This window comes from Protomyctophum parallelum (genome assembly GCF_964188405.1).
Source record: "Protomyctophum parallelum genome assembly, chromosome: 3".
Classification (NCBI taxonomy): Eukaryota; Metazoa; Chordata; class Actinopteri; order Myctophiformes; family Myctophidae; genus Protomyctophum; species Protomyctophum parallelum.
In genome coordinates, this window is record NC_139698.1 from 23,932,966 (window position 1) to 23,951,978 (window position 19,013).

The 19,013-nt window shown below is 43.2% G+C and overlaps 1 protein-coding gene across 2 annotated transcripts in view; it reads right to left on the reverse strand.

The window, feature by feature from the left end:
- Positions 1 to 18,561, reverse strand: part of grik5 (glutamate receptor, ionotropic, kainate 5) — a gene marked incomplete at its 3' end in the record, with an annotated part of 95,423 nt that extends 76,862 nt beyond the window's left edge. For both annotated transcript variants that reach the window (XM_083760318.1, XM_083760317.1), the window contains exons 1-4: positions 18,435 to 18,561; positions 18,033 to 18,197; positions 10,332 to 10,429; positions 5,490 to 5,655 (exon numbers count right to left, since the gene is read on the reverse strand). In XM_083760318.1, the coding sequence (XP_083616444.1) occupies positions 5,490 to 5,655; positions 10,332 to 10,429; positions 18,033 to 18,197; positions 18,435 to 18,546 (541 nt within the window). In that variant the 5' untranslated portion in view covers positions 18,547 to 18,561. The remainder of the gene's footprint in view (positions 1 to 5,489; positions 5,656 to 10,331; positions 10,430 to 18,032; positions 18,198 to 18,434) is intronic.
- Positions 18,562 to 19,013: the final 452 nt, after the last annotated feature.

A 19,013-nucleotide genomic window follows, 5' to 3' on the forward strand; every position in this document is an offset into this window, starting at 1 on the left:
TTATTTAATTCATGCAGGTGTTCGTTCTTTATTTATTTAAGATACAACACAACAGTTGGGCTTGCAAGTTGCGTGTGTGCGTCTGTCTGCGTCACATTTATCACTGCTAGGGATGAAATTAAGGAAGGATCAGCTGTTTGCATCACTTGATAACTGCCGTGGCGACGTGAGTGTACTACAAAACCTACACTCGAATTTGGGGCAGAATTTACACTCAATTGATAAACGAGGGCCTAGATCTGCATACAGTATATGGAGCCGGCCAGGAACTCTACATCTGACCTCACTGACACCAGATTAACCCATTCTGACCTGAGATCAGATTCTAAAAATGTCTGTTTGAAAATGACAGTTTTCTGAAAAAGCTATTTTCTATGTCAGTCGTTCTTAGATTTTTCAAAAATAGCAGACCTACAAGCTCTTAGCGCGCCACTCGGTGGCGCGCTATGAGCTTGTAGATCTGCTATTTTTAAATAGCTAAAGCATAACGTAATGCTAACACCAAAAGGGGTTAATAGTTTAACTCCTGCTTCTCAACTGTGCCGTATTAAGAAGCTCACGACCTCACCCTTTTATTGCTTGTATTACACCCTAAAGAGGACTCAACTATTAAATCAGCAATCTGATTCTCTTTTGCAAAACCGAAGTCTTGTATCTCGACAACGTCGTTACAGACGGTGCTTGAATTAAACCGCCAGCACTCGGTGGTTCTGCTGATTTATGCCGAGTACCCTTATTATTGAGTGGTGCAACCACTCCTACATCCAGCGATGTCCATGTACCTAGGTAGGTAGGTACCTGTATGTGTACCTGTATCCGTGAGCACGAGTGGTGTGCGCATGCGTGAAACCAACAATGGCCAGCAATGTCCGCGCGTGTGTGTACAATGCGCGTGCCATGCTGCGTGCGCTGCGTGCGTGCGGTATTGCACGTGTGTGTGTGTAGTCACACGTGTGTGTGTAGTGTTTTATTAACGGTTCCCCAAACGGTTCTCATCAGTCGTCATTTAGCTCCGCTGTGTCTGTGCAATGTGCAATTGTGCATGCATGCAAGCAGAGCCTGAGGTGACGTCACCCCACCTAAAGGAGTGTGTGGGGTCGGGGAGGATACGCCCACTGTTCTGTGCATTCACTCCATTCAGCGACCGCTCATCGCCGCGGAGCGAGTCATGTTGAAGAGATCTCCAAAGTGTGGTTAACAGAGAGGGAAATGACTCTGAGGCTGAGCACGCAAAGTGGAATAAATGTTATGCTATAGTTCCCTGCAAAGGTTGTTGCAACTTGTACCAGTTGCACGTCCACATTGATGAAACAACTCAAAATCAATACGCCTACACAAATCGCCTTTGAGAGCCATGCAGAAAGCCCGCACTCCCCGCAGCTCCACCACAGCCGGCGGGGGATGAGGACGATGCAAGGCTGGTTCACTTTCCCCAGGCTAGTAACGTTAGAAAATAAAAACTGCTAATGTCTACAGAGCTTTTCATTAGGTGTATTGTACAACTGTTGTTAATGGTGTTAATTTAGAACGCCAATGTCTCAACGTCTTTCTGTCTGATATTTTATGAATCACGCCAAATCAATTTGTCTGCACTTATTTTTTACAACTTATAAGCAACTCAACTGCTTTTGATTTGGCTCTAAATTAATCGCGTGACTGTTGAGAGCCCAGCGTTTAGGTGCATATACCTCCATAGATTGATTAGCCTACTTTATAAACAGTTTGCAGAAAAAAGCACAGGAACGTAGCCTACAGTTCAATCCAAGGTCTGCTAAAAGGATTTCATAATCCATCCAATTTGTTTCCATTAGGGTAAGGGGTCCTTCATATTAAATTAATCTGAACATTAAAGACAACATTTGTCACCACAACAATATCATTATTGCAATGTGTACTGTATTTAATATACAGCAAATTGCAATATACAGTACAAATTGCAACAATGATATTGTTGTGGTGGCTAGCTGGTGGTGGTGGTGGTGAAGTTTAAATAATAGTGCCACCTCATAATTGTAAAGTGCATTTTCAATAATTGAATTAATTAATTTGTTTTTATTATGTACTTGGTTAGGTTAGTTATAATATAAGCATAATTTATATCAGAAAAAAGGGGAAAAAATAATATTAGGATCCGTTAAGGGAACCGTTAGGAACCGGAACCGTTAAGAGGGATCCGGGAAGGATCCGGAACCGTTACAATCCTAACGAATCCCAACCCTAGGCAGGCAGGGTGTGTGGGTACTGGAGCTCCATTGGCAGACCGCTTCTGTCTTGGTGGTGTTGACAGACAGCCCCATCCTTCTGTAGGCCTTGACAACCACAGCAAGGATGGACTGGAGGTCCTGTGGGGAGTGTGCCACAAGAGCACAGTCATCTGCATACTGCAACTCAATGACCTGCTCTGTGGACAGTTTGGTCTTTGCCTGTAGCCTCCTGATATTAAAAAGGTTTCCATCCAGTCTGAAATCCACTAAAACACCACTGCTGGACTCAAGCTCCTTATGGAGAAGATGGGTAACACACATGTCCTCGGGTGGGACAGTACAGTACAGTACAGTACAGTACAGTACAGTACAGTACAGTACAGTACAGTACAGTACAGTACAGTACAGTACAGTACAGTACAGTACAGTACAGTACAGTACAGTGAACCCCTGGGGACCCCCACACGGTAACTCTGTTTCTCAACTGTTTCGGACGCGGGCGGCCCGGAACCGGGCCAGCGCCCTGGGCTCGTTCCTGTGGGTCTGGAAGTTCCGGGGACCCCCTGGGGACCCACACACGGAGTTGCACCACTCACTTCACACAGGTGTGATTTTTATAATTACGTGGCACCACTCACTGGTGGTGACTCGAGCTACACATGTACGCTGCCGTTTCCCTGGTGCTTTCAAGGCTGCCTACGGCCACCTTGACCCAGTGAATGCCACAAATTATGGATTTAATGTGGAGCAAACAGTCACCACCTGAGTTTCAAAGTTGCGTACAGTGATTAACTACTAGGATACGAGGCCAGAACCTTCCCTATACAGAAGATGAGGGGAGTGTTCATGGACGGAGCAGCAATGCCCATGCATTCAGCCATTCATTAACGTGGTCACGTGGTTTATGTACAGTTTCGTCAACATTATCATAGAGGTTTTTTTTTTTAATGTAGCCGATCTGGTCATGGCAGTTACCTTGTACTTTATTTTAGCTCGTTGCTCTGTTTTTGGAGTTTCACATGATCGGTTTTGAGATCCAGCTTGTTGAAGCATTATGAATCTTATCTTATGGACTTCAGAGAAATTTTATCACCGACTTTCATAGCATTTTCATCCATCATACATGGCTCTAAGCAGGGTTTTTTTCATGGGAGCAATGCCATTTATTATTGATAGGAATTTAATCTGTTTTTGATGTCATGACGTGATTAAAGGCCTCGCTATAGGTTTTAAGCGTTTTTCTTTTTTAAGGTTTTTGTTTTTTGTACGGGTACAAAAGATGATAAAGTGATCGCTTAGCCCACAGACAATATCCCCACTCTTGGAGATTCTGGACCCCGTCCAATGTTAGAATAAGATCTATGGTGGTTTGAGTAGAGTGACTCACACACCCTTGTGTGTTGAGTAATTAGCTGACTGAGGTCGTGCAGATCACAGAACCTACTGAAGGTTTGGAAGATGGATGCTTGTTTTCGCAGCATGTCCGTGTTCCAGTCACCGATGGAATTGTTTTCGGCAGTGTTCTCCCCAGATAAGTACAGTATAATCATAGAGATAACTCTGATCAGGAGGTCCGTATAGATGGTTCCGACAGGTTGAGCTTCATCCAAATATATTTCAACCCACACAGTTTCACTTGCTTCATGATAAGCTATTTAAACTACAGGCTGAAAGGTCCTGCAAACCCATCTGACATTATGAAATGCTAATATACTATACACACATTCTTGTTTGTATAGTATACCTCTCTCTCTCTCTCTCTCTCTCTCTCTCTCTCTCTCTTCTTCTCTCTCTTATTAGCAGGCAACAGTGCAGCACTATCCCTCTCTCTGTTTCTGGCACAACAGCGCCCCTACTGGTACTCGTAGTACTAGTGCTCATTAACCAACACATAGGCACATAGGTGAACATGGACATTGCTGTTCCTTGGACTCAAAAATAATAATGATAGAAAAACACAAATGACAATAATACAAGAAATGACTTAAGGAGGCTAACATATATAAATGTGTTTAGATTTAAAAACGCGTTAAGGATCTGGTTAACCTTGTCTTGTGTGTGTTGTGAGTGACCAAATACTATGACATCATTCACACCCTTTCACGCACGTACAGACCCAAACGAATCCAGCACAGAGTGGATAGCTTGTAGATCTGCTATTTCTTTTAAATCATGAAAATATGATGCAAATGTTTGAATATATATTCTTTCAGAGTGAAAGTTTTTTACTCAAATCTTTGCTTCTGAGGGGTTCCTGGAATAACATATTTTCAGATGGGGGTTGGTGGCCAATTACATATAATTGTTGGGGTCCTTGACATGAAATATTGAGCACCACTGATACAGAAACATAAGTATTTCAGAAAACTGAAAGGATTTAGAAGATTTCTTTTTTTTTATTTCAACGTCAGGTCTAAATGGGTTAAAGTAACATTGATGGGGGTTGATGGGGGTCCTCAACCTGGGGTGGCCCATGAAATGAAAACGGTTTTGTATCACTGAGAAGAGCAGCCTGTGTGACGCACGCATAGGAGGCACACAGTTACAAGAACGCAGGCAGAAATTGGGCATATGAGTAATACAGGAAGGCTGTGTAGGACAGAGAGACGGAAAGCATGCGGGTGAACTCTGACCAGCCGAGCTAACTTTCAAAACGCAGACCGTTAGAAGGAGTGCCTAGCATCCGCCCAGACAGACACAATGTGCCAGTGAGTCACCTGGCCCTCCCACAGAAGCGTTTATCACACAAACATAGTGTGTGTGTGTGTGTGTACGCACGCACGCAAGCACGCACACACTTGCATGTACAACATTAGTAGGCCACCTACATTTTAGGAATCCTCAGCTATTTTATGAATGCCATATTTTAGATTTTAAAACCAGAGCAGAACTCCCACCACGGGACTCGGGGGAAAATCAATAAATACAGTTACAACCATGTGACAAGTATTTCATACAACTTAAGTTCAAACTTCTGAACTATCCCTTTAAGTCCAAGCCCAGCCCTTCAAACCTAACCTCTAAATGTCTAGCCTGCTACCCCATAGCCTGTGTGGTTTCTGGTCTAGAGGGGCGGGTGTCGGTCGAAAACTATTGGTTCACCGTTCGCTGGGATTGTTTTTCTTTTTTACTCTGGACCATGATTGGGAATGGGACGGGATGGGATCTTTTTTGATGGGAGAGGGAAGCGACGGGAGTGAAAATCCACTCCTGTCTGTGTCAGTCTCTAGCATGCGCGTGCGTGCGTGTGTGTGTGTGTGTGCGTACGTGTGTGCGTGTACTCACACTCTGCCTTGGCACACACCAGGCTGGCAGACGGGTAGCTAAAGGAGCGTAAGATGGCTCCGATGGCCAGGCTCAGGTCCTCGTTGCTAGGGTACAGCGTCACTGAGGCGAAGCGCAGGTACGGCAAGCGAGGAGTCTCCTCTGGACCAATCTTCACATGAGGGATCTGAGGAGAGAGGAGAGGAGAGGAGAGGAGATTCACATATTGCATACATGTGCAACTAACGGCTCGAGGGTCCCCTCCTTCACTTAATGTGGCCCTCAGGTTAATCAGAATACTGATATTGATTGATCAATTGATCAATATTGATATATAATATTGATTTGCAAACATGACCAGACAGTGACTTTGTGGTTAGAGTGTCCGTCCTGAAACTGGGAGGTCGGGGGTTCGATCCCCGGCCGGGTCATACCAAAGACTGTCAAAATGGCACCCAAGAGGCCAATAGCAAGAGGGGCCAACTTTGCATTACTTCCTGTATCTGCGTGAGGTGGGCGGTAACATTATTAAGAGACAGGAAGAATGTTGGAGTCCATTCATTTCCAATGGGAGAGTGAACGTGATGATCCGTTCCTTAACTCCATGGTCACTGAACTAAATGCTGGACCCAATCATCCCAAGGCACACAATATTTCCAAGATATTCATACTAAAATGGTTTCTTTTAGCGAGACAAATCAGGAGAAAATCTACTTTGTTATCGACCTTTCTTTATCCCAGCAACAAACTCTCGCGAGATTTGAGAGGAGTCAGGAAGCCTCTCTGTCTCTGCCTCTCTGTCCATCTGCAATTTGACGAACAACACATATAGTACAGCGGCTAACAGCCATATTGTGAGAGAACCTTTCACTTGGTGATACAAGCGTGAAATTTGGCATGAACATGCCTCTGGGTCACCTCTTTAACTTTCTTAACCGAGCCATCCAAGAATCCAATATGGCGGTGCTATTTCAAGATGGCCGCCACATCTAAATGTTAGCCTATGACATTTCTTACAAATTTTAGGAAAAAATTCACCATTATAGATAGATTTTCTTAATTTTTTTAATATATATTTTTTATTCTTTGTATTTATATTTATTTTTTTGTCATTATTTTTAGTTTTCATACTGAAAATGGTAGCATGCTAATGCTACCATTTTCTAATGCTAATTAGCATGTTAGCATTATCATGTTAGCATGCTATGTTAGCATGCTAGCATATTACCATGTTAGCATTATTATGTTAGCATTAGCATGCTACCATGTTAGCATTAACTTAGCATTAGCATGCTACCATTTTCAGTATGAAAACTAAAACTAATAACAAAAAAATATATATATATATAAAGAATATTAAAAAATCTATCTAGAGAGATCTATCTATCTATAATGGTGACATTTTTCCTAAAATTTGTAAGAAATGAAAACATAGGCTTACAATTAGATGTGGCGGCCATCTTTTTTTTTTTTTTTAAGATATTTTTTTGCGGCTTACGCCTTTTATTGATTTTTTAAGGGACAGATAGTAGGCTGACAGGAAACGGGAGAGAGATGGGGGGATGACATGCGGTAAAGGCCGTGTCGGGTCCGGGAGTCGAACCCGCGGCACACCGCGACTGGATCACCAGTCCGGTGCCCAGACCGTTACGCTACGGCCTGGGCCTTGGCGGCCATCTTGAAATAGCACCGCCATATTGGATTCTTGGATGGCTCGGTTAAAAAAGTTAAAGAGTTGACCCAAAGGAAGGTTCATGACAAATGTCACGCTTGTATCACCAAGCGAACAACCGTTCCAATGATCTGCTATATTGCACAAATTTTGTGTGCGTGTGTACATCTGTAATCCACGTAACTCAAGAACCATTCGCCCCACCGACTTCAAATTCGACACACACGTTCCACACACCCACAGGGAGTGCAGTGCCCGGTCTCGAGTCGGCCGCACCCATGGTTGTCCAGAACCGCCACAAAAGGCCTTTTTTATTTGGCGGCCATCTTGAAAAATGACCGCCATATTGGATTTTTCGTTGGCTCGGTTAAAAAAGTTAAAGAGGTGACCCAGAGGCATGTTCATGCCAAATTTCACGCTTGTATCACCAAGTGAAAGATCGTTCCTATTATCTGCTGTACTAATAGGGGCCTCTGGCCACATGACGTTGTTAGTGTTGTTGTCAGCCTGGGAGAGGGGAGGGGGGAGGTCGGGGAGAAGCAAACCACGCCTACTTTATTTAGGAGACCATTTGTAGGCTTTGTGTACCATTTCGCCTCTAGTGGCTACAATGAAGTTGTCCCATCTTCATATATAAACCATCTTTGTTGGCACTCATCAACGGGTTGGATCAGGGGTCAAATCAACTAATGATTCCCGAGCGTGGCACACGCTGCGGCTCACCGCTCCAAGAGATGGGTCAAATGCGGAGAACAAATTTCACTGCAGTAAGTGGTAACGTGTGAGTGGTTGGGAAAACTACAATATGACGTCACTGAGCTGCGCTGATATGGCATCCCACTTTAAGTTTCAGTTCTCACGTCCATATTTGGTCTGAAATATAAGACGTTTGATTAATAATGTCCCTGTCAACTATAAATTAGTCTTATAGCACCATGAACTTGGCTCCGTCAATGAGGGCAAACCCTCATTAACAATTCCAGGCTATATTAATTATGCCAATATGTCACGCCTGTAGAAACGATACCCCGGCCCTCATTAACATGAACAAAATGCCACGCCCATGGAATCAACATGCATCCATTTTAACTCTGGAACACGTCCATATTCCATAATACGGTGCATGGCTGAAAGTGGCTGTAGAGATGTATAGGATTAAAACACAGCATTTTTATTTTTTTATTTATGGACATTTCCTGACGTTTCTTTGAAGAATTTGTTTAGCATTTGTGCTGCCATGTGGTTGTGGGGGGGAAAAATATATGTGAATAATTGCTTTGAAAATACTACGTTCAAATCAATAAACATGTTTAAAAAAAGAAAAAACAGCATGAAGCGTGCAAACAATTAAAACAACAGAACGATAACGCAACCCGCATAATGAATCTCAGGGAAAAAAGACAGCACACACACACACACACACTCACACACTGACGCACGCATGAAGAGAGAGTGATAAGGGGTTATAGTTATAGACAGAGGCATGCACAGGGACCTATGAGAGCACAGAGGGTGAAAGGCCAAGAGACGAATGGAGCCAACAGACGGAGGAGGTGGCTGACGGTTAATTACATGAGATGGGCTTCAACACACAGGGGAGGCTACATCCACACACACTCTGCCAGAGAGAGAGAGAGAGAGAGAGAAAGAGAGAAAGAGAGAGAGATGCAATTCATGATATTAGGTTGTAGACGCTCTCCCACTGGTGCAGGGCTGTGAGGATAACAGTTGATTGAATGAGGATCTTAAAAGTATACTGAACAGCTCAGTGGCCTGGCCTTTGTGGCTATAGTGTTTGCCCATAAGTCCCAAACGACATCAACTATAGTCTCCTTGCAACAAAACTCTTTGAAGGTCAAAGAACACCAACCACGCCAAGGAGTTGCGTGCCGCTGAATCATTGGTGCAGTCTGGACTTGAGATTGGGGGCGTTGGGTGTCATAGCAAAGACTATAAAAATGGGACCCAGTGCCTGTTTGGCACTCGGCATGGAGGGTTGGATTGAGGGTGTAGTCAACACACGACCCATGTCATGCCATGTCATGTCATGTCCAGGGGGTGCACTTGTACAGCAGTGTACATCAGGGGTTCTCAACCTTATTAGAGAAGATATATCATAAATTAATACTGAAACTGCGGATATAATCATTAAGGAAAGTTTATGCATGTATTATGTGTTCTATGTAGACTCTTCATTTACATTTTCTAGCCATTCAGTCGCAAAAAAATAATAATTTGAAAATACTTTGGGGACCCTCCAAAATAATTTGGCGAATAAGGGGTCGCGACCCACGGGTTGAGAACCCCTGGTGTACGTCAGTGGTTTTCAACAAGGTCTATTACTTATTCGGCATTTGAGCCATGCACGGAACACCATTTGATAAGCCTCTCAGACCAAAAACTTTGTTTTTGTTATCGTAAGATTTTGACCACAATTCCAAGCTGTATTGATGTCATTATTCTACATTCTCTAATCGTGTAAGACTTCTTGTACATTAAGTAATGCAGATGTTTAACAATAATGAGTGTAAAATGAAATCAAATGGACCGGTAAGGGTCCATTTGGTGTCATTTTACACTCTCAAGAGTTAAAGATATATAAGTCCATTATATATATAGGTCCATTTGGTTACTAACTCTGCACCATTTAGCTGGGGACCACCTGGAACTCCCTCAAGGACCAGTGGTTGAGAACCAGTGCTGTACATCATGGCTGGGGCTTTCCACTAGTGCATCAAGCCGCCTCACGCTACAGAAACAGGAGACAGGTTCCTGTTTGGTCCTTCCTCTTCGATGTCTCCCTTTTGACTGATACCTGTCCATTCAAGCTCTAGACGGGCCCGCCCAAAAGTTATTATAGTATAGAGTTCTCAACAGGCCCGGAAATTAAGGCCCGGCCCTACTTGGGTCCTCATCAAACCCTGTACGCTCAAGACACTGCCCCCGCTGCCACCCTTAGATCTCCATCTACTCTATGGGGCTGACCTGTTCTGACATTCCATACATTCCATGTATGTTGATCTGACCTCATCAAAGCCTGTACACTCAAGACGTTGATCTGATCCCCCATCCCAAAGCGCCGTCACCCAGGTGTATACACGCATCTCGCCCTCAGGGCGTCTTATTAATATAGTGTGTGTGTGTGTGTGTGTGTGTGTGTGTGTGTGTGCGTGCGCGTGTGCATCACTCACCTCCTTCTCGCCACATATGTGACTGACAGTGGAGCCGGAGGCGGGGCTGGAGGCGGGGCCTATCACAGAGACGACGCCCTTAGGTAGAATCTGGCACACTGATGAGAAAAGAGGGAAAGTATAAGAACACACAGGGTTGCCAAGCCTGCTTCTTCTAAGTGACGTTGGGCTGGTTTTCCTGTAAAGTCGCTCGTTTTGGGCTTGCTTCAGTTTACCCACTGTAATATCATGAGAGGTATAGGGTGGGATATTGTGAGGCAGTGCAGAATAAAAGGAAGGAAAATCCAGTATACATTGAAATTAGGTTTATTTTCCCACAGGCTCATAACTCAGATAGGCCAACATGAGGCAATTTGCAAAGGCAACGAAAAACCTCCCAGAGGGAGAATAATGTTGTCCAAACTGAAATGTTCTTAAGTTCAAAGAATGTCCACACTGTTACTTAACACAGTCCTTTTCTCAGTCCTTTTCCATCCTTGGGTTCCAGCTCCGTCCAGCCCTGTGTCTCTCTTCATGCACCATTTGTTTGTTCTCTCCTCTAGTCTCTCAGCTCTGCCTCAATTAGGTGCCTCACACACCTACACCTGTGTGTGTGCTGAGGCACCCTGGGAGTTGTAGTTGTTGTTCCGGTAGCCATTTTGTGTATGGGAATATTCAGTATTTAAAGGTGTAGTGAAACGGAAATGGTGAACAACATGAAAATGGTGTTTCAACATGAAACACCGGTCTGAAGTTTCTGAACCAATCAGAGCGTCGCATCCCTTCAGGCGATGGGACAGTAGCTAGGGACGGTAGCTAATGCTATGGGCAACAGCGTGGTGTTGTTTGTTTATAAATCATATGATCGGCCAGCACAACCAGTTTACTGTTATGTGGCTTATTTCTACCCTATAATGTTTTCAGATACATATTCTAGCGTGATGATTAAGTTGAAAGCGAGTAATACACTGTCTGGATGTTATCTGGAATGGAAATAAAAACGGAGTAATCTGTAATCAGTAGCAGCTGTGATGGACGGAGGCGCAGATATGGGGACTTAAACGGGTGAGCTTCATTGTTATTGGCTTTTATCGATGTGTATCTCTACACGTCATCACGCAGCACGTTTTCGTTTTAATAAATAAATAATGCAATCGTTTTTATGGACCTTTGATATAAAAACACACAGAAATGAGAATTAAAAAAAAAAATTGGCATCCATTGTTAGGTATGCCCATATAATGACCACGGATATGGTCTAAAAGTGTGAAAAACGTCTTTTTCATTTCACTACACCTTTAAGTCTGACGTCATTTTGTAGTGCTACGTTACGTCCGGGTCCAAGTGGCACCAGCTCCCATCCGCATCTCATTGTAAATTGAATATCTAAACGCATGAATCTTTTTACAGTGACGTTATTTTTCAGAAAGGAAGCCATTGAGGGTTAAAATGGGTCTTAATGCTTCCAACTCGAGTGGAATTATTAATGTTTTGTTAAAGTGTCCATGACAACAAAAATATATGATGTGGAGACAATAAAGACTATTATTATCATTATTATTGAAGGTGGCAACAGTCCATTTGATCGGTAAAATATTTCTGGGGTATATTTAGAATGTGTGCAGGCTTGAGTATGTTGAATCTAGTTTGCATTATGAGGATTTATTTGACACAATAAAATAAAATGGCGATAGTATTCCATGTGGGGCAGACGGCCTGTCACTGTCAGATTTGGGAGAGCAGCGCAGCTTTGTTGTTGCGAGGAAAGCGGTAAAATTAGACTTTCGTGGTTGTTTTCGTCTCAGATTTAGTCCGACGGAGCGTCACAGTATAACTCTATGGGGACACAAAAGCGACACAAAAGTAGGACCCGGAAGTATCTCAGGAGGGGGCGCTCACGTCACAGCTAAAATACTGAGTACCCAAGAGGAAAATTAGCCAACTTTACTTAATTTTGCTTTACTTCCCGTGTAATGCTTGATTAAAGTGCTGGGAAGTAACTAAGTACATTTACTCAAGTAAAAAAACATGCATATAAAAATGTATGCCTTTTATATTTCACTTTGGCTATTCCAAAATAGACGATCTACAATAGGACGCAACAATTCAACAAAATTTGTTTTGTTTGTTTACAGGCTTTCCAAAATAAGTAGTCTACTTTTACTTTCAGTAGGTGCATATATTTTGATTTGATTTTGATTACTATGACTTTTACTTCTTCCAACACTGGTTGATAATATTTTCGGGTGGAAATGTCCAAAACAGCTTCTTTGTTATTATTTTAAATTGAGGAAATAGACGAAATACAAGCTCTTGTGATCTCCCCCGACTTTGACTACTTTCGTGCGACACTCTTGTATGAAGAAAGCAGGGCAGTAATATACAAAAAAACACGGTGAAATATGGAGAAATGGGAAAATATGTCCCACAGCAACGATATATACCATAGCTGTCGTGGCTTGGTCGTGGGCGGATGCACAGCGATGGGGAAAGATGTATAAGATGTGGACTTTTTAAAATGCGGCAAGAAGGTGCGGGTAATTGCAATTCCATTTCATCCCTCAATGCCACGGTAGCAGGATAATCTGTCTTGTTATAATGTCAGTAATGTGGAAATAATGGAGGTAAACGCTGACACGCTTGGGATTAAAATCTCCGAAGTCTCAGAGCGTCTCAGTGGCCTTGAGGATATTGGAAGAGGACACGTAAATAGTTGGCAAAACACTAAGATGTGTTGACCCTATAAACATCACATAATACAAACAGATATATACAAATACAAATATTTGCCTCTGAGATCAGCAGTAGAAGTAAAAGTACTGAACATTGGAAAAACCAATTAAGTAGGGTACTTAGTTACTTAAAAATTGAATAGGAATTACTGCACTGCTGCATTATTGCTCGACATCATTCCCTCAGTGAATGATACACAGACCAGTGTCTGGCTGGGTAGACCAGAGGCTGTGTGCGTGCGTGCGTGCGTGCGTGCCATACTTATCATACTTATCTAATTGATCAGCTGTCAGCCTCTGTCACTGATCAATAAGCCTGGAGTGTCTAACATGTTCCTTCTGTCAGTATAGTGAACACTAACAGGGAGAACATGTTCCTTCTGTCAGTATAGTGAACACTAACAGGGAGAACATGTTCCTTATGTCAGTATAGTGAACACTAACGGGGAGAACATGTTCCTTATGTCAGTATAGTTAACACTAACAGGGAGAACATGTTCCTTATGTCAGTATAGTGAACACTAACGGGGAGAACATGTTCCTTATGTCAGTATAGTGAACACTAACAGGGAGAACATGTTCCTTATGTCAGTATAGTTAACACTAACAGGGAGAACATGTTCCTTATGTCAGTATAGTGAACACTAACGGGGAGAACATGTTCCTTCTGTCAGTATATATAGTAAACAGAACAGAATGGCTGATTATAGAGAGTATGTGCATGCTTAAAAATGGAGTGCCACGATTTTTTCCACCCTAAAACATGATCATCAGGTATTATTTTCCAAAAAGTGTACAGTATTTGTTCAAATCATGCTTTTATGTGGACACGCCCACCAGTTCATTAAGTATGCCTGGTTTGCCTGGTGGGTGGTGATGGGTGGTGATCCACCTGAACTGAAGCCGCACCCACAGCTGTATGATAAAGGGGGAGGGGCTAGGGGAAGGGCTGATAGTGTGATGTCACTATATTACTGTTTAATTAATTGGCCCGTTTGACTGTCAAGGGTTCAGCCTCCAGGAAGAAACCCTAAATACAAAGTGAATACACCATTGCACATAAAAACGACTCCAGGGTGTCTAATGAAGTACTGTCACCTCATAGACACATAAAAATACAAAAATTGTGGCACTCCATCTTTAAAGTCAATGGCACATAGAGTGGAAAATCGAGTGGCAATGCAACATGCAAATGTGAGTTTAACATTGTTTAACATTGTTTAATGCAATCAGATATGCTTTGACCCCTCTATCACATGGAACTATCATTTGGGCGTAGTGATATGGACACAAAAAACATAGTTCCGTGTGATAGAGGGGTAAAAAATTAACGAAAGTTGCACTAATATTTTAGAAATAGGTCAACTAGGAGTCTCCGCCGGCTGCCTGTCCAGTGAATGAAGCATATCAGGATACAATGAAAATAGGTCATGCAACTTTACTGTGTTACTCTAGTAGTTATCAGGCTTATACATTTGGCTTTTGGAATTCATGCCATTTGGGTGGCATTTCAAATGATCAACTCAGTCATCCTCGCTGAGTCCAAACCAGGCGTCCATGCGTGTGTATGTGTGAGGGTGTGTGCATCGTTGCGCAGGCATGCGTCTGAGTGCATGTGTCTGATCAACTGAATCGTGGTGGCATTACTTCCATGTTTTGTAATTTTTGTTACTTTGTTTTTGTTATTTTTATTTTGACCTGGCCTGTGTAACGTGTTGATGCAAACAAACTCAACCCACGGTATGAATTTTGTTTTGTTTAGGGCTTTGAAGTCAATACTGTGTACAACATTTTGGAATTAAGCCACTGTAATTCCCCTAAAACCACCAGAGAACAAGCCTGTCAATTTCGTTCTTTCTTTCTTTCTTTCTTTCTTTCTTTCTTTCTTTCTTTCTTTCTTTCGCACACCACTCAGGCACGCCACTCAGCTTTGCCAGTAGCCCGTGGCAGGGTCAGTGACCTGCTGCCTCAGTGTGTGTACACTATGAAATGCATGGTGACAGTTGTGCCGTGATTGTTGTATTTTTTCCAGTTTTTCATGTATTTATAAGGTGACTGTACTTCATTAGACCCCTTGGTGTGGTTAGTATGTGCAATGATGTCTTCTCTTTGTATTTAGGGTTTATTCCTGGAGGCTGAAACCTTGACAGTCAAACGTGCCAATGATTTAAAAAAGAAAACTGATATCACAATCACATTATCATCCCCTCCTCTAACCCCTCCCCAGACATACGTAATGAACTGGTGGGCATGTCCACATAAAAACATAATTTTAACAAAATACTGTACAATCTTTTTTCTTACAGTATATACTAGCGAGACTAAACAATTCACATTACGTGGGGAACAAAAGCAATGCGACGCCAACCAGAACCAAACACCGGAACCACAATATATATTTTTAACTTTTTTCTAAACTGGATCACACGGCTAGTTTTTTAGAACGAATACCAAGCTTTCCTCTGAGGCGGAACGTCTGTTGACACGAGGTCGCTATACCCGACATCAAGGATTTAAGGTACAACCAGGGCTCCAGGATGACGACAGTACCTGTTAAGTGTCCCACACACTCTTCCATATCCCATATCAAAGGCATATGCTGGCCTCCTGGGTCTGCTGTTGCTTTGATCTGCTCTGATGGGCACTCTCGACACTTGACCCTCTAGGTCAGTGCTTCCCTACAGCCTGCCCCAGCCCGTGTGATTTCTGGTATAGAGGGGCGGGTACCGGCTGAAACAGCCGTAGGATCCTATTGGTTCACACTGACGTCACCGAACTTGGAGCGACGCTCCTTTGCACTGCTATTGGTTCGCCAAATACAAGTTGACTCTCACTATACCAGATTTTCCCATGGGTTTCCCAGGCTTTTCTTTTTGAGAAATTTTTTGAACGAAAATAAAAGCCTGGTACTACCGAGGCAGGCGAGGCTAGTGCTTCCCAAACATTCTCATGTCAAGGACCCCCAATACTTATTAAGGCCGCAGACCCTCAATTGAAAAGATTCTGTGCTGGCAACGAACATTAAAGAAGGGATTTCTTTTTGGACTAAATTCTAGATTCGCAGAATTCTACGATTGTCTTACTGTAGATGGAAAAAGTTAAACCTATGCTGTGAACAGTCATTCTGATACTGTGCCAACTTTAAGCCGTAGGAAATAACTGTGGAATTAACCACATCAAACCTCATTATGGGCAAAACAGTTTTTCACAATTCACAATGTGATGCATTGTAAGCTTTTTAAACCATTATTTTGTAAGTATAGGCTATAAATACAGTAGGGCTTAAGTGTTTAAACATTTCCTCATTGTGCCAGGGAGCCCTGCGGTCCCCGAACACTTTGAGAGCCACTTCTCTAGATCAGTGGACCATTACTGTGAAAACAGCCGATCGGCTATTTTCACAATATGCATCTTTGGAACCAAGTCAAACAAAATTCGACTCCTACAATTTCAAGTGCTTATCAGAGTGGGTTGGGGTGGGGGGTCAAATAGGATTATTTTAGGGGAGTCACAGACTGAAAAGTTTGGGAACCCTTGCGTCTAGATCGGTGCTTCTCAAACTTTTCTGGTCTAGACGTTTTAAATTCTACAGGACGCAAACTAGTGACAATAGTAGATCTACAAGCACACAACGCATCGCTTTGCACCGCGTTACGGACTTGTAGATCAGCTATTTTCACTACTTCTAAATTAGTATTATTTCTTAGATTTGTTTGTTTTAAAATGTATAAAAGTAATCAAATATAAATCAATGTAGGAAAAGACATTGGGATTTATACTTTAGTCGTGACCCATAAAATTGGTCCGTGACCCACACAAATGTTTCGAACAGTGGCGACTGTTGCCCTTCCGTGTGGAGGGTAAACGAAGCAAAACATGAATTTGATTGGCTATTGCCGGACGATGACGTCCAAAAGACGATTCATGTTTTGGAACGACATTCCTCCGCCCACTTTTCGACTATCGCCTCTTCGCCTGCTATCGCCAGTAGTTGCCAGGTCCCATAGACAAATAACGCACTTCAAAAAAAAACGCCAGGCTGTCGCCCGCTGTTTAAACGTGCCGTTAGGGTTAGGGTTACAGTGAAACACTGTGTGTGAACGTATCGACTCACTGATGTCATAATGTAGTGAACGTATCGACTCACTGGTGTCATAATGTAGTGAACGTATCGACTCACTGGTGTCATAATGTAGTGAACGTATCGACTCACTGGTGTCATAATGTAGTGAACGTATCGACTCACTAGTGTCATAATGTAGTGAACGTGTCCACTCACTAGTGTCATAATGTGGTGAACGTGTCCACTCACTAGTGTCATAATGTAGTGAACGTATCGACTCACTGGTGTCATAATGTAGTGAACGTATCGACTCACTGGTGTCATAATGTAGTGAACGTGTCCACTCACTAGTGTCATAATGTAGTGAACGTATCGACTCATTGGTGTCATAATGTAGTGAACGTATCGACTCACTGGTGTCATAATGTAGTGAACGTATCGACTCACTGGTGTCATAATGTAGTGAACGTATCGACTCACTAGTGTCATAATGTAGTGAACGTATCGACTCACTGGTGTCATAATGTAGTGAACGTGTCCACTCACTAGTGTCATAATGTAGTGAACGTGTCCACTCACTAGTGTCATAATGTAGTGAACGTGTCCACTCACTAGTGTCATAATGTAGTGAACGTGTCCACTCACTAGTGTCATAATGTAGTGAACGTGTCCACTCACTGGTGTCATAATGTAGTGAATGTGTCCACTCACTGGTGTCATAATGTAGTGAACGTGTCCACTCACTAGTGTCATAATGTGGTGAACGTGTCCACTCACTAGTGTCATAATGTAGTGAACGTGTCCACTCACTAGTGTCATAATGTTGTGAACGTGTCCACTCACTAGTGTCGGTGGTGTCATAATGTAGTGAACGTGTCCACTCACTAGTGTCGGTGGTGTCATAATGTAGTGAACGTGTCCACTCACTGGTGTCGGTGGTGTCGTACTGGGAGTCTCTCTGCAACTCGTAGATGTCCACCTCCACTCGGGCCCTCGACGGACCCTCCATCACGCTGTTGATGTTCTCTCTGGCCAGGGCCAGCGCCAGACGCTCCCCACGGCCACACACAGACTGGTCGTCCAGGATGGCCGCTGCATGGGAGGGAGGGAGGAAGGGAGGGAGGGAGGGAGGGGGAGAGAGGGAGGGAGGGAGGGAGGGAGGGAGGGAGGGAGGGAGAGAGGGAGGGGATATGGGGAAGCGACAGAGGAAAGGTTACACATTTTTATGGGTCACGAGAAAATATCCCATTAGTTTTTAATTATTATTATATAAAAAAGAAAACGGATGATAAAAAAAAGTAAACCCAGATTTGGGTGTTCTGTGCTCACCCATGCGAACGGAGGACAGCAGAGGGGCCTGGCTGACGGAGAGCGGCGCCATGGTGACTAGCAGGAAGGACAGGAAGTGTGTCGACAGCAGCAGCGCTGGCAGAGCCGGCATCTTCTACTCCTCCTCATGGAGAACGGTCTGCTGGCTGCCTGTACCCCCACCTGCAGGACGGGAGGAGACACCACACGCTTCAACCGTCACACAGTGTTCCTCAAGATAGACAAGACAGTGCGTTAAATTCATGTGACTCTGCTTTAAAATACACAGATACAGTATAACATCAAGCACTGCCAACCAACTGGAACCCCACGAGTGTAACAAACAAACCTGGGGTGACAGGGCCTTCACAGGCCTTAGTTTCTAGGCCTTTTTAACTTTTTAACTAGTTTATTGTTCTAATAAAACTGTTATTTTGTTCTGTAAAGCGACTTTGGGTACCTTGAAAAGTGCTATATAAATTGTATGTATTATAACATCATGACTGATCGGACCCTAAAACCCACGCTCAGATCAGCCAACACAAGCTTGAGGCTGGCAGAACCTTCACTAAAACAGCCGGGACAATGCTCCACACGTCC